The sequence below is a fragment of the Notothenia rossii genome, assembly GCF_949606895.1.
Source record: "Notothenia rossii genome assembly, chromosome: 4".
Taxonomy (NCBI): Eukaryota; Metazoa; Chordata; class Actinopteri; order Perciformes; family Nototheniidae; genus Notothenia; species Notothenia rossii.
The window spans coordinates 43,404,257-43,421,116 of NC_136902.1; the positions used below are offsets into that span (position 1 = coordinate 43,404,257).

Sequence of the window (16,860 nt, forward strand, 5' to 3'; positions counted from 1 at the left end):
TCGGGCAATATGAGTATTGATATGGCTGGGTGGAGTGGCCTCATTTATGTTGACATATTCTTCATGTCTCAACCAAGTTTCAGTGAGACAGCATATATCAATATTATAATCCGATATTAAATCATTTACCAATATTGCTTTAGATGCTAGAGATCTTATGTTTAAGAGACCGCATTTAATCTTCCTGTTTTGTTGCACTGTAGTAGTTGTTACATTTACTTTTATTAGGTTATTATGTATGACACCTCTATTAGGTTTTACCTTAAATTTTTTACCTCCGGACCTGCAGTGACAGGGCCTTCACAGCAGCCTCCCCCACTCCCTCTCCAGCCACGTCAGATCCGCCAATACTCTCACATCATTCAAACAATCTCTCAAAACTCACCTTTTCACTCTTGCCTTCAACTCCTAATCAACTAACCCCTTTCCCTTATTCCACCTGGCTTAGCAATTTCTACTTTTGTTATTTTTTTTTTACTTGCTTGTAAGCGCTTTGAGGACCAGGAGAAGCGCTTTATAAATGTAATGTATTATTAAATTAAAATAGGCTACAAACAGTGTATTCTCAAAGGATTGAAGCATTGGCTACTTATTTCTTGATGTTTTGTGCATTAAGCATTCTGTTATTAATGTTTTCAATAATGTACTATCATCTCAAGGACCCCTTGTGTGCTGCTTCTGTGTATTTCAATCAGGAGAGACTTCATTTTGTTTAAAGAACATTTATTGACACATGCCGTACGATAAATGTTAAGTCTTTGGCGATTAGACCCCGATCCTGAAATGGTATATCTAAAGGGGGAAATGGAGCCGTGAGCATATAGGGAATTATTGTTTTATTTGGCAATGGGATTTGCATGTGGTGGGAATTAGGCTGCTTGCCAGGATGGAGGCCAGGACATACCACTGAGAAAAAAATAAAATAAAGGGAGGGTGAAGAAGAATTAGTGAGCAGTAATACACATTCAATTGATTTTCATTAGGCTACTTTAAAATGTTTATGCTGTTTTAGAAACGTTTGAAGACAAGTGCAGTGTTGTATGAAGTATTTGGTATTCCACTGTATGGATGCAGCGATTAACCAATGTCACTTTTAACAGTTCAGCTACACTGAGTGTTTTTGTTCTCACTCTCTAAACAACTACATTATGGTACGTTAAGGTTCCTTACAGCAACTGTTGCTCATTGAAAAATATGGAAAACGGGTTAATCGTGTTAATAAAGGTAAATAGGCACAGCAGCTGAAAATGCCAAAAATGTTGTGGAAAAATCCTATAAAACCTCGAATTATAAGAACACATTCATCCATCCTTAGTGTAATAATTGTAAAACCCTGACAAATGTGATGTTTCCTCAGACTATTATCATAACATCAAAATGTAAAATCATTGCATCCCTAGAGCCTTACAGCACAACATTTCAAGTGAATAATAACTCCTCCAACAGGCACATTGTATTCCAAGATAAGGGATAAAATAGCATTTGATAGATAACAAACCGATATATTACCCTCTGTTGTAGTTTACGGTTTCAACACTTGATTGTCACTGTTGTTAATTTGCACTATCTGTAGATGAATGTCTAATCATAATTCTTTGTCCTAGTTCCTTTACATTTCTGTTGTTGTTTGGTGATTATTTACTAATACTTTAGTAAGTGTGGACTTAACGCCAGAGTAGCTAACGTGAACCTGGTGTCTCTGGTCTAATCAAATATTGACACAGCTTTAATTAAATAAACTACCTATTTTTCAATTTATCGTTTAGTGTGGACTTTGCACATTTAAAATAACTTGTGTATAGCTGGTGCTACAGACAACAGAACTTTTTGCATTTTTCTTTAACAAATGCCACCTAAGATAATGGCGTGCCGACAATTACCACAAATGTTAACAGCACACATAGATGTAATTGTACAAATGCCAATTAACATACCAAATGGTGCAGGGCTCCCAGTCATAAAGATGCTCCGTCCCCCCCTGTGGCAGGCAGACAAAGACATTGTACATCTGTATGCTCTTTGAACTTTGTACTTTCACAAGTACTTATGATATATGTATTGTTCAAATAGTTTGCATATATTTAAAAATATAGTCATGAAAAAAGACATCTGACTGACTACAGGGATTTACAGGATGTTTACACAAATAGCTTAGTATTGTGAATTGGACAACAGCATTCCTTCAAGGTAAGATAAAGTAATTGCTATACACATTCAGAAAAGTTATGCAACAGCAAACACTGTCATCAAGGTAATCATTATCCTATATTCCTTGTCTTTATTATTTTGCGGACAGGGAACACCTCGAGATGGTTGTGAGAGCAATCTGTAATTGTATGGAATACATTATTAACAGGTAAAGTACGTTTTGTATAGGGCTCAACTCAGAATGCACAAACATTTCCACTGTGTGACATAAGCACATTTAGTGTTTCCTACTGAGAAATCACAGAAGTTTAAGAGTCGACACATGGTTTTATTCAAAATCTTAGCTTCTCTGCCATTCCTTCGGGATGCTGCTGTGTCTGCTAATGGACTGATTACATCTTACATTGCTTGCTACTGAGTGGATATGTTTTAGTCTTACATTATATTCATTACACTGGGACTTGGGCTCTGTAGCACTATATTACATTAAGCAATGATGTGCAAGCTTTCTATTAAATTATAAAGTATAGAAAGGTTTTAATGAATATGACTTCAGCTTATCAGACAACATACATACAGGTTACTCTGTTGTGTCTTTGTTTTAACTCCAAAATGTGCATGTGTGCGAAACATAAATATAGCATCCATGCATAACATTTGAAGGCAAATATGAGTCCGGCCTTTAATAAATCAATGTTTGGAACGTCTACAAAAATCGCAACATTAACTTACTGATGCTTATGTGGCATCTAAATGTGAGTAGAATATAAGCTAAACATACCTTTCATTGTTTTGGTTCTTTTACGTGGCTGCCGCATTGGTGGGATTTGGTGTGATTGTTCCAGCATAATTTGAACCTGGTTTGGTGGTGGGTGGGTGCTGGGAGCCTGGTTTGGTGGTGGGTGGGTGCTGGGAGCCTGGTGTGGTGTTGGGTGGGTGCTGGGAGCCTGGTTTGGTGGTGGGTGGGTGCTGGGAGCCTGGTTTGGTGGTGGGTGGGTGCTTGGAGCCTGGTGTGGTGGTGGGTAGGTGCTTGGAGCCCGGTGTGGTGGTGGATCTGCTGTTTCCTGTGGTTGCTGTCTATGGGTGATGGGTGATGGATCACATGGCACCAAATTTAAGATGTAGCTTCCATCTGGCAGTTGGTTGGGTGGGTCTTGGGGTGGTGTTGGTGTGTCAGGGTTCTCCTCTTGGTCTGGGTTGAGTCTTGTCCAACCTACAAAGTGTTTGCAGTACAAATCTGTTTAAAAGCCCACATATTTATTTATTTATTATGTATAATACCACAATGTTGCATTGGTTAGTTATCTGTTCATATATAATATATGTATACATATCCACATCTATTTATACAACCTTTTCATTCATGCCTCCCCATATTAGTATTTCATTTTACTTTCTGTCTTATCTTATTCTATTTTATAAGTATATATTTGACTTATTCCTGCATGTTAGTTTTGCACCTACGTTGTTGGACTAGTTTCTTCTTGCACTATTTTATTTCTTCTTGTACTATTTGTATGCTGCATTGTTGGAGGAGCCTGGGAGTTAAGATTGTCATTTCCAACAACTACGTTGTAGCGGTGCATATGACAATAACACCTTTGAACATTGAATGTTTGAAAACCGGAACATGGAATACACACACATGAAATAAAATATGAAATTAGGCCAATGTGCAAAACATGCAAACAAAGGCAACCCTAATCAAGCTAAACTGTAAAAAAAAGATTGATTGAGTATGATTTCACCCACAGGTATCTGCTTGGCATCAGGGCAGAGGAGCCAGAGAAGCTGAGGGTTGTCCAAAGAGCCACTGCTCAGCGCAATTTATTTGAAGAAAAAACACATTTTTTTTCTGACTGTGTGACTGTGACTCTGATTGTGGTGGAGGATGTCCCAGAACACTTGTCCCCTCTTAATTCTTACATACAGGGGGTCCTAGCAGTGCCAGTGGTCCACCATGCAGCATTACGAGTATCATACAGTAATTAAATGTTTACAGCAATCAAACTGATCGCTTCAATATTTGCAAAAGTCAATGGTATCCCCCACACTGGGTTATCATTGGAAAATGGAAGTTTGATAAGTGAACAAAATGTATTTATTTAAGTTTTGGCCTGCAATATAATTAGGACTCATAGGCTTTATTATATGTATAATGATGCTTATTACATGTATTTCTACAATCTGGCTTCAATTCACCACCATCTGCATAGACAATTTCCCCTGTCATCATAATCTTCTGTCAATTAAAAAAAATATATAAATTACAACTTTTGCATGGGAAGTGGCATACACCTCTTTCAAGCCCTGTTTTGTGCATACATAACAGTTATAAATGAGACCCCAGCTCTTTAAAATTACTCTCTTTGTTGCTTTGAAATAAACAGGACAAATCAACACCACTCATTGTATAACAGATAGTCAATATATGCATGAGTGACTTGTGCAGATGGTTATTAAATAAATGCAATCTCACCTGCAACCATCAGCTTGAAAATGGCCTCCACATTGTCGAGGCATGTCTTGGCTGATGGGCTAAGCTGGGCATGCATGGGCATCAAAACCTTCATTTTAGATGTCCGTGGCACCCTCTTGGTAGGGGGATACGCCTGCAGCAGCAGGGGCTTCAAGCCAAGGGCATGCAACTTCTCCAGCTGGGAAAATAATTGTTGAGAGGGAGAGAGATCAATTAGATAAATACACAAAACTGTTGTTTACATTTGAATTTATCCTAATATCCTGGCATCATAATAAAAACAATGATTTGTTCATAATGTTTTGTTTGATACATTTGGGATTTTTAACTTATGAGACACTTCCTAAACTTCCAACACATAATAGTTAATTCTGTTTGAAAATCATTAATCATGAATTATATTCTCATTAATGATACAATTAATACTGTGGATGTGAAGCAATACCAGTTCATTTATAATCCTCTGTCAAAGTAATAAAACTACTTTTCACACTTTTGGTGAATTAGATAATTCTGTAAACTACATACCAGAAGTGCGGCGTCATCAAGAACGTGGGACTTGATTCTGTTTTTAGTCATGGATGACAACCACTGCTTCTGCTGGCTTTGGAATTTGTCAATTTTCTTTTTGAGTCTCACATTGTTTGGCTGTGGATGTTCACATAGTGGGCAGATTTTATTTCCACAGTAAATATTTTCTCTACAGTTTGGGCAGGTCTTTTTTTGTGACCCTCCAGCCATTTGTAGGAGTGAGAGAGTGATTAAAAGAGAAACTGAGAGAGTGATTGAAAGACAAAGTGAGAGAGTGATTGAAAGAGAAAGTGAGAGAGAGTGATAGAAAGGGAGACAGTGAGAGAGAGAGTGGCTCTTAAAAGTGCCGTTGGTTTTATATGTGTGTGTGTGTGTGGATATGTGTGTGTTGGTGACAGTAACATCTGTGCAATATGTAATAATAATTAATCTGTGCATTACTCTATATGCAATAATAATTAATCTGAGAATTACTCTGGCACACATTATGCATTTATACTGTGCATATCATATCCCCTACCATTGTCTTGGAGGGGCGCTGCGCCCCCGACAACGGAGCCCCGCGCTCCCCCTGAAATTCAAGGTGTTTAAAAACACTTTTTTATAAAAAATGTTTAATTTATATATATAGCCCCAAATTGCAACTAATCTATATCTACTGTCACTTTTCACATTGAACATGTTCTTTTATTAAATAAATTAAATGCTTTCATTTTAAATTGTGAGTTTAGTGTTTTTGACCCTAAGAAACACTGATGCATTAATCAATAACAATTTCCAAAGCAGTAAACCTAGGGGAAACACTGCATATTGTTATATTATGCACATATTTTTTACATACTTGTTTTTCTTATATCTTCTACTATATATTTTAATTCTACAATGTAACAATCCCAATTTCCCCCGGAGATCAATTAAGTATGTCTGATTCAGAGTGGGACATTGGGTGGTCCCCACTGGCCAGTCAAATCCTCTGGAAAAACTCCAGTTCCACATTTTTGTTCCACTCCATCGCCGATGCCCTTTAGCCACTATTAAAACTCTGTGTTGAACACTGTCTTTACAACACATGTGCAAATACATGCATTTAAACTAGGGCCGGGACTTTAACGCGTTAATTAAGATTAATTAATTACACAAAAATGAACGCGTTAAAAAAATTAAGGCATTTTAATTGCACTTATTTTTGCACCGCGGAACGTTTCTCAATGGATGAGTTTCAGGGGTACCGATTATACTGGAGCACCAACTAACGTTCATGACTTCAAACAACAACAAACCACAGTGAACAATAGTCAAACGTGAACGAAGAAGCTGATGAGACCGCTTTGGTTGGCCCCGTGGATGGGACATTTTGTTTTAAAAAACGGACGGATGGAAGCATCGATAAGAGCACGGTTGTTTGCAAATTATGCAAAAAGGAATTTGCATATCACCGCAGCACATCAAGCCTCAAGTATCACCTCAATGCAAAACATATAGCAGCTAGCGTGGAAGCTAGCGTGGACGTTAGCCCGACTCGGAGTACAAGGACCCACACCCAATTTGCGTTGATCAAACAGTGGCCTATGCAACAGAGAGATTTTATTTTTCATCAGGATATTGGAAGAATAGGAGGGATTGAGGTCAATCACTGGCACTTTTTTATTTTATTTTAAATGGTACACTTTATGTTGAACTATTTATTACGTTGTTGGTGCAACTGGCACTTTATGTTGAACTGTTTATTGTTTTGGCCAAGGTTATTGAGAGAGTTGGACTGAAATTGATTAGATTTTTTAAATCAACTGTTGGAAAATCAACAAAGTCTGTTATGGCCTCTGAAGCAACAGAGAGATGTTTTTTAATAGTCAGGGTTTCCAATGTTCTGAATGTACTTGAAAGTATTGTGTTATACTTAAAAAACAAAGTGTTAAAGTTTACAGAAGGTCTACCTACCTACAGATGTAGCGATTCATTTCAGACAGTTTGAAACGTGAGGGCCGTGATTGGTACATGATCTGCCCTCGCTCAAGGGAAAACCTCCAGCTTGACTTGAGACTGCCCCCGTGATAGATAAATGTATTTATAATGAAGCCAGCTGCAATGGATCATTGATCCACCAGGGGGTGCAGTGAGGTTCCACACTGGAGCTCATGTGAAATAAAGTGAGATACAGTATGCTGGATGTACAGCGGAACTTTGTTAAGATCCATATGTCACGGATATCATACTACTGTGCTAAATAAGAGACATGTAATCATTTACAAAACATCACCATGTTGTTATTTAACAAAATAATTTTGTTATTCGAAGAAAAACGAACGGGAGGAAATGCAGCCCGGCTCTCGATTTTTAATCCTAATTTAATCATCATCTTCACCACGATCATTTATGTTTATGTTCGCCGAATTGACATGAAATCACTGACACATATGAATATACTGTATTCAACTTCATTAAAACGTTATTAACGTGCCTAAACTCAGTAATTCACCAAAAAAATGTATATTTTAATGGGGTTTCGTCGGTCGATCGGGATCCCAAAGTGTAGCGGAGGGATCCTCATCTGGATGAAGGGTGTTATTTTCCCCATAAAGAACAAGTCTCTGCAAATTATCCCGCTTATTACATGGCCACATTCTCAACAAAGTAACGACATGACTCCCAGTATTAATTGAAATGCTTTTATGGATTTAGAAAATGTTTTTATTGATTTAAAAAATAGTTGTATGTATTGATTTAAATTCACATGCATCCGCTAAGAAAAATTGTCCGTTGTTACAGTTTTTTAAACAGTCTGAATGAAACGGCAGCTCTCAGCTGTGTATTTACACAACTAATGGCCCATCAACCACAGCTCTCTCCCCCCCTCCCCCCCCTCCCCCCCTGATCTTTCTTCTCCAGCAGCTAAATTAACAGTAGGTTACTCTGAGTGACCATAGACTGTATGTGACAAGCTTACAGTTAGTGAGGTAACAACACCATAAAAGCTGGTGGGTTGAAAGCAATACGGGAGGTAAAAATAACTAAAATAATTGTGACTTATTTATTGTGGCTTTTATGTTTTTAGGTATCAAATTTTATGTAATTCAGGCTTATAGTTCACCCTTCTCTAAAAGCCTTCAACAATGACAATATTCATTGTAATTTAATAAATCCTTCCAACACACATTGTAAAAAATAGCCTACTGTAAGTTAAGAAATCATTTCAATATGTACATCTTCTGATGTAACAACAATAACATTATAAATAGTAACATAGCTGAACATGGTATTGCACATTTAGCTTTGAGTGTTACTGACCTGAGATGTTTTTATTACATGAATTAAGGTGACTGAGGCTTTTTAACATACAGGGATGCAAACTCATCAGGTATGAAAAAGGTGACAAGGATCCGAACCCCCGGCTCCCCCACCCCACGGAATGACAGAGGATTTTAGCAGTCAGAACAACTAAAGCAGCAGTGTTAATAATAACAGAAACGCCAAAGAGTCACATCTAATAGAAATATATAAAAGCATTTATTTCAAATTGTGGAGCAGTCAGTTTATAATTTTGGCAGCACTGTTGAGCATTTTGAAAATGTATTTTCATGCCTCTGTGCAAGGCTTAAGTCTTTTTATCTTTATAGCCAAATGGTGAAAAGTAAAAAGTTCATAAACTCAACAAGTAATATACTTGGGCACAATTTTGAGATACTTGTACTTTATTTAAGTATTTCAATGTTTTGCTACATTGTTCTTCTACTCCACTACAGTTCAGAGGTACATGGTGTACTTTGACTCCACTACATGTATTTAATACCTTTAGTTACTTCACAGATCTGGATTAATTAAGTGAAATATAATCAAGTGTTAAATCAGACTTTAGTTCCACCTGGAGTAAATCCACAAGCTACCCTGCAGTATACAAAGTCATTCAAACTAGCTGCACCTTTAGCAGCTTTGAGAACACTTTCATGATCAATCATTATAAAACATATATCTATTATTCTGAAATGGACCAATCTGCACAATGACTACTTTTACTGTCGCTACTTTCACTATATTTTGATGATAATACTTTTCTACTTGTACTTGAGGAACATTTTGAATGCAGGACTTTTACTGTAACAGAGTATTCCTACACTCTGGGACTATTACTTTTAGTCAAGTAAAAAATCTGAGTACTTCTACTTTTACACAAGTACAATATATATACTTATACCACCTCTGTTTATAGCCTATGAAAAAAACTATTAGAAATAGAAGGCTAAAGCTAACGTTAGCAGATAGTGACAATGTATGCTAGCTAGCTAGCTCAACGATTCCTTAAATAATATTGCCACAGAAAAACTTTTCAGTTCACATCACGCTCTGCCGCTCCGACAGGGAGCTCTGCTCTGAACACCTGAACGGCCCATTCTAACAGCTGTTCACCAGCGGTCCAGTCTGTGCCACAGTGACTCCGGATGCACAGTTAATATTAACGAACGCACCCGTAGGTAATGTAGCTGCTGAAGCTAGACCATCATCTCGGAGCAGCAGAGCCTTATTACGGTACGTCTACACTACAGGCATCAAAAAATGCTTTCAACGCTTCGCCCATTCACTTGAATGGGGTGACGTAGGAGATTTTGAATCTTCGCCGAACTGCATTGTGGGGAGCATGGCATGGCTTTGCAAGCATCACGAGCATCTATCGGCATCAAAAGTTGAACATTGTTCAACTTTTGAGGCTTGATGCTTGGCATCAGCCAATCAAATCCCGTTTATGCAATTCCCGCCAGTACAAGCGCAAGCCAATCAAACCGCGTGTATGCTGATACCGCAGGTCTTGACTATTTTCCATATGTCATAAAATGGAGGATAAATTAATCATTGCCGTGGCAAGTGTCCCAGTACTGTATGACTGTACTCTGTTCACCTACCGGGACCTAAACCGGAGGAACCAGGCATGGCGGGAGGTGGCAGAGACAGTTGGTGAAACTGGTATGTTTTCAACTGTTTGGGGAGTTTATATCCAGTTTACTTCGTTTTAACATTGAATGGACAGCTAGTAATGTAGCATAACATATAATATATATTAATATAATAATACAATAATAATATATATAATATAATAAGTATAAGCATAATATATAACATAACGTATAATACATGCACAGCTATCAAGCATAGACAGTATATTTAGCCAGCATGTAGCATAAAAATAGCATTCATTATTGGAGGAATAATTTAGTAAATTCAAGAAATTAACTTATTTATTAACTTTATTATTTTATTTCATTTTATTAGAGGACGTGTGCAAAAAGAGATGGAAGACTCTGAGGGACAGGTTCCGCAAGGAGAAGAATATGGAGAAGGAGGCAAAAAGAAGCGGGGCAGGGTCTGCAGGGGGGTACAAGCCCTGGCGTTTCATGGCAGTGATGGGGTTTTTAACCCCATTCATCATAGACCGTGCGACGTCCAGCAATGTCCCCCGGCAGACCCTGCCTCCATCCACCCTGCCAGCCAGCCAGTCCACCAGCCAGTCCACCAGCCAGTCCACCAGTCAGGCCGCCAGTCAGCCAGCAGCAGCCAGCCAGGAGGAGAATGCTGAGGTCCGTGGCAAAAAACGGGGGAGGGAGAGGGAGATGTCCTCGTTTGAACGAAGTCTGCTGTCTGCTGTCAGCAATTACCCAGCAAATGCCCAGCCAACCCCACCAGTGGTGGAGGAGGACGAGGACTTGCAGTTTTTTAAGAGCCTCTTGCCCACCATGAGGCTGATGACAAGGGGACAGAGGGCAAGAGTCCGCCTCGGGATACACCAGCTAATTTTTGACGTGGATCAGGACAATTTATAATTTAATAATTTTTTCACACATACTGATCCACATTACATTTTTTTACACTCATCACACACACTTCACTCACAACATTACCACATAAAACATTAAAGTATGTTATGACTATACTGTTTCTTCACTTGTTCATGTGGTTTGTCAGTTGCAACATACCAGAAGCTTCATGTATGTCGGTATATATAATGTGCTTTCTTCTGTAATTTTTTTTGTGAAAACCTATTGAAATTATGAGTGGTTTATCAGTAAAAACAGGGCTGAAAGAAAAAGGTTGTTAGTCATCTCATAATATAATAATATCAATTCAAGAAACATGTTTATTAGGAATGTTTGATTTTAAAATGGCTCATTTGGAATATTTGCTCTTTAAAGAAAATGGGTAGCTCTTAAAAGAGCTTTTGGTTTGGAGGAGCCATGGTGACCCTACACAACGTTATGCTGCCATGACACTACACCCTCCTCATTCAAATAGGAGCAGAAGGTCTCCCGCAGTTGGATGGATCGGCGTGTGGCGTTGTTTGAGCCCATCCTAGGTGCATCGCGCAGGGTTGGAGCGTCATCACTCGACTCTGCGACTACAAGGACGACAGGTGTGCGTGATGGCTTTCCTATTGTCTTCCTGCGGAGGAAGTTGTGCAACACACAGGTGGCCTTCACACACAACTCTGTTACCTCCGGGCTGGTGTTGATGACACGTCGGAACATTCTCCACTGTGAAGCAAGGACGCCAAACGCACATTCAACAACCAACCTGGCCCGGCTGAGGCGGTAATTGAACAGCCTCCTTTCACGCGTGAGCTGACGTCCAGGGAATGGACGCAGCAGGTTGTCCAGCAGCGGAAAAGCCTCATCCCCAACAAACACATGTGGAAGAAGGCCCAGCCGCTCTGCTCCTGGGATGACGCTGTCAGGTGGTAGCTGCAGACTGCCATCTCGGAGGCCCTCTCCAAAAGCGGAATTTCGCAGGCTCCCACCGTCGCTGCTCCTTCCAAAACCTCCGACATCCACTACCCTGAAGAGGTACTGGGCATCCACGACAGCCAGCAGTACCAAGGAGTGGGAGGACTTGTAGTTGAAGTACAGGGACCCAGAATTTGCCGGAGCCTGGATCACCACGTGCTTCCCATCAATGGCACCAACGCAATTCGGAAAGTTCCAGCGCTCCTGGAACCCAGCAGCGATGGCTCTCCAGTCCTCTGTCTGTGGTACTGGCATGGTCTCCTCGACCAGCGCGGTCCAGATGGCACTCGCAACCTCCTTCACGATGACAGCCACTGTTGCATGCCCGACCCGATAGCTGAATGCTATGGTCCTGTACGAGTCACCGGTTGCCAGGTACCTGAGAAAAAAGTAATATACATGATTAAAAAAAAAAAATGTCACACACACACACACACACACACACACACACACACACACACACACAGGGGAGCAATACTGTGTTTACCTAGCTATCTTAATGAATGTCATTCATCTGAACTAAATCACAGACTTCATTCATAATTCATCCATTGCATGCATTCTCTCTCTTTATATACAGAGTCATATTAAAGAAGTAGAAATACACAAAACGTACCGTAGGCAGATGGCGAGTCGCTCGGCGGGTCGGATTGACAAACGCATACGGGTGTCTGCCTTTGCAATCAGTGGACCCACTTTTCCGAGCAACTCGTTGAACACCTGAAGTACTGCTGAAACAGTACACCATCCAGGCGGAGCTCTTGGACAAGAACGTGGTATTCCCCCCGTTGCAGACGTTTTCTGAGTATCGGATGTACCCAACAGCGACGCACAATACGTGGCCTCCTGCGAGACATTGCATAAACCAACGCTACCCTTCCTACAAAACCGGCATCCATTTTGGCAATAGTGGAGAAGAAGAGGGCTTTTTTTTCGCTTTGTATGCCGGGGGCGGGCGGGAGATTCCTGATTGGTTGTTGGTTGCTTTGGGCGCGAGAAATCGCCAAGCTTCAGACACGCCCAGCTTCAAGATTTTTTGATGCCTGTAGTGTAGACGTACCGTTATACATCCATGAGCAGAGCCGACAGGCAGGAAGACTCGAGCACACAGCTCGTACTTCATTATAATATATAAAAAAAACACCATGCGTGTCATGATGGCACATAACAGCTCACGGCCGCAGATTACTCCGGGTCCCAGCCCCCCCCATACCCCAAAAATATTTGTATTGCAGATCTACATGAATCACACAAACGACTTATTTTGGATTGAAAACGGCGAATTTCGCCGAAAGGTGACAAGTTTGTATCAGTGAACATAGACAGAGCACAACTGAAACATAACATCTGTAACGATGTAACAACATAATACACTTGTGGGGATGCTTGGGATGTGAGGAGTGAGGGACACGGCTTAGAACGTGCGTGTCGCCTGGCAGGACAGGAGAGTGTGTGCACCAGTCTGCCTTGATCTATGAATTCATGTCCGTGACACTCACTGCTGCCCACAGCTGTTTTATAGAAGGAAATTCCTTCACTTCATGAAAGTGTTTTAACCACACACACCTCTACACACACATGACGGGTGTTATTTTCCCCATAAGGAACAAGTCGCTGCAAATTATCCCGCTTATTACACGGCCAAATTCTCAACAAAGTAACGACATGACTCCCAATATTAATTGAAATGCTTTTATGGATTTAGAAAATGTCTTTTATTGATTTAAAAAATAGTTGTATGTCTTGATTTAAAAAATAGTTGTATGTATTGATTTAAATTGACATGCATCCGGTAAGAAAAATAGTCCGTTGTTACAGTTTTTTAAGCAGTCTGAATGAAACGGCAGCTCTCAGCTGTGTATTTACACAACTAATGGCCCATCAACCACAGCTCTCCCCCCCCCTCCCCCCTTGATCTTTCTTCTCCAGCAGCTAAATTAACGGTAGGTTACTCTGAGTGACAAGCTTACAGTTAGACACAACACTGTCATTGCAAGTGACCCTCAGTTAGTTGACTTTTATGTTCAACTGCTAAATTCGTTACTGATAAAAAAGGGCTTCTACTGTACCTAATTACCTTAACACTAGAACCGCCAGAGGTTTTTGTATAGGCCTACCTAAACCTGTCAAATCCCGCTATTAGAATGCAATTTTTAACAACATAGGGTGCTACATAACACACTTTCAGGAAAAGTCAGGGACTGGGAGACTTTAATATTTTATTGAAAAAAAGTTACATTGCACACACACAAAACACATCACACAAATTGACCCGATTGGCGGTTCTAGTATTAAATAAACTCACTAATTAATGAAACCAGTTCAATACGCATTATTCTTATTCTTATCATTCTTTATGAGCGCAGAAATAGTCTTAAAATCAGATCTGTTTTTTAAATGAAATCTGACGGCAGGCAGTTAGCTCTGATCACCTATGACAAATGCGCCGCACCTAATCGCTGGCCATTCAGCCACAGACACTGTTCGAAATGGGGGGGAGCTAGGAGGAGCTTGGCTCCCCCGAAGAGGGAGGGAGCTCCCCTGAAGGCTGACTTTGTGTCACACAGATTAGAAATGTTGAGTTTCTGTAAATAACAGTTCTTGAAATAAATAATAGTTATTGTTCATTACAGTTTCTGAATATTTGTTTTATATTTGTGAATATGTCTGGGTGTTGCCATCTGTATGTGGCGGCGCTGCATTCTTACTTACGTTGCTATGATTATGGCGGTGATGCCGGCGCGGTATTTGAAATGTTCATATTGATATTTTTTTAACTCTGGCTGTGTAATAAAAAAATATGGCAAAACGAAAACAGCCAAGCGTCACAGCTTTTGGATTCACAAGCAAAGAAGCGAAGGAGTCTAAAAATGACAACGTGAACGGAAAACAACTTTTAGTTGGCCGGCTGTAAGCGGCGTTAGGGTCGAGTTTGACAGCTCCACACCGAGGGAGAGGCCTGCCGATGCGGAGCCTGAAGAGGCTTCAACAACGGCCACATCCGCTGGCATAGTGACACCGTCTGTATTAGTAGAAGAGTGTTTTTATAGAAATTGATCGCATCCGCGCTGCTGCGCCAGTCAACAGAGCGTGCGTGTGACATATTTAGTAGCAGGATGTGCTCTGAAAAATAGGGCTCCCCGAAAGCAAATGGATAATTCGAAAACTGAAAGAGCTCCCTCTATACAAATCAAACTGTAGAAGGTGTGAAAGCACCTATTGTTTTAAATAATGGTCGGAATGTGACCTGTGAGCCTTCTGAATTACCGTGGGACAGCACATTCTAAACTAAAATGTTCAATCAATAAAGTAACATCTTATCTTATCTTAATAATATCTTCATATTAATAATAATAATAAATCATACAGTATGTGTCTGAAAGGGAGCAGGAGGAAGCAAACACAAAAATATACTGCATATTAAAGCAAACGATTGTAAAGGTTAAACTATGAGCATAACAAATAAAGAAGTGTAATGTAAACATTTACATTATAATTATGATTATTTAATATATAAAGAATATATATTATTGAATTACAAGATTAGATATACTTTAGTTGATCTAAAATATTTATGTGTTCAAATGCTCTTCAAAACACAACTGAAAGTCCATGAAACTTGTCTTTCTGTATTTGTGAATGAAGCGCCATCTCCTGGTTAAAACCTGAAATTGAAAATCTGGCAACGCCCTCTTGGAAAATAGTGGGAGGGCTTAACATTCCTCTATACTGGTCTTTGGCAGGCCGTAGGCAGGAAGTTGTAAACTGGAGTCCGAAATTCAGTGCTCCATCTGTATAGGCTACCTGAATCTCTGAAATGTACTATATTCCTAAATATGCTATTGCTACACTTTATGGCAAAAATTGCACTTTTCTGTTGGTCTTTGTTAAGCACCACCTTGAAAAAAATAAACAATGTTTTGTTGCTTAAGCTTATGTATTCAGTCATTATTCAATGGTATACTAAAATCCATGTGAAAAAAATTGCTTCTCACTGTTCTCAGGTCAAATATTTATATGTGATTAAAATGCGATTAATTGCGATTAATTAATTACAAAGCCTGTAATTAATTAGATTATTTTTTTTAATCGAGTCCCGGCCCTAATTTAAACATATCTTCCTAGCAGGCACCTCCACTATCCAATTGTGCCGGGGACAGCTAATGTCATTGTGAGCCTCTCCGCTCACACAGGGTTCAAATCGGGACGGAAAGAGCAGGTTGGTGGAACACAGGCGTTTATTAACTCCAAACAATAATATGCGCGGGTCTCAAACGTTGCCCGGGTGGGAAACTTCACAGGTCCTTTGGCGACCTTCCAGGATCCCGTCTACTGCATAACAGACCAGAACCAAGTTACGACATGCTTTTCTTCCCGCACTGATTACCTGATTCCGATCAGCTGTCTGGCCTCCGGCCGAGCAACTCCCTTCACTCCAGCAGCCAGCGCCCAAACCACACCCCGCTGCCACATACCCCCACCGCCCGACTCAGGCCGGGATCCCGCCGGCCGCAAGCTGACTCTCCCCCCCCCCCTCCGCCGAGCGAGAGAGGAAATCAGCCACCACCATCCGGTTACCCGGCCTGTGGATCACCTTGAAGTTGAAAGGCTGTAACGCCAGATACCACCGAGTGATCCGAGCGTTGGCATCCTTCATGCGGTGGAGCCACTGGAGCGGGGCATGGTCCGACCAGAGGGTGAAAGGGCGCCCCAGGAGGTAGTACCGCAGGGCGCCGACCGCCCACCGCCCACCGTATGGCGAGGCACTCCTTTTCCACCGTACTGTAGTTCACCTCCCTCTGGGCGAGCTTACGGCTAATGTACAGTACGGGGCGGTCGACCCCCTCTACGTGCTGGGACAAAACGGCCCCCACTCCACTGTTCGAGGCGTCGGTCTGCAACACAAAAGGGAGAGAGAAGTCAGGAGAATACAGAAGC

At 40.6% G+C, this 16,860-nt stretch overlaps 1 protein-coding gene across 1 annotated transcript; it reads right to left on the minus strand.

Moving 5' to 3' along the window:
* Positions 1–659: 659 nt before the first annotated feature.
* Positions 660–5,206, minus strand: LOC307037211 (uncharacterized protein; the record flags this gene model as incomplete). The annotated part of the gene is made up of 5 exons (XM_079677988.1): positions 660–906; positions 1,935–1,978; positions 2,930–3,361; positions 4,628–4,805; positions 5,156–5,206. The coding sequence occupies 4 exons, from the start codon at positions 5,204–5,206 to the stop codon at positions 1,956–1,958; spliced, it is 684 nt and encodes a 227-aa protein (XP_079534114.1). The 3' UTR covers positions 660–906; positions 1,935–1,955.
* Positions 5,207–16,860: the final 11,654 nt, after the last annotated feature.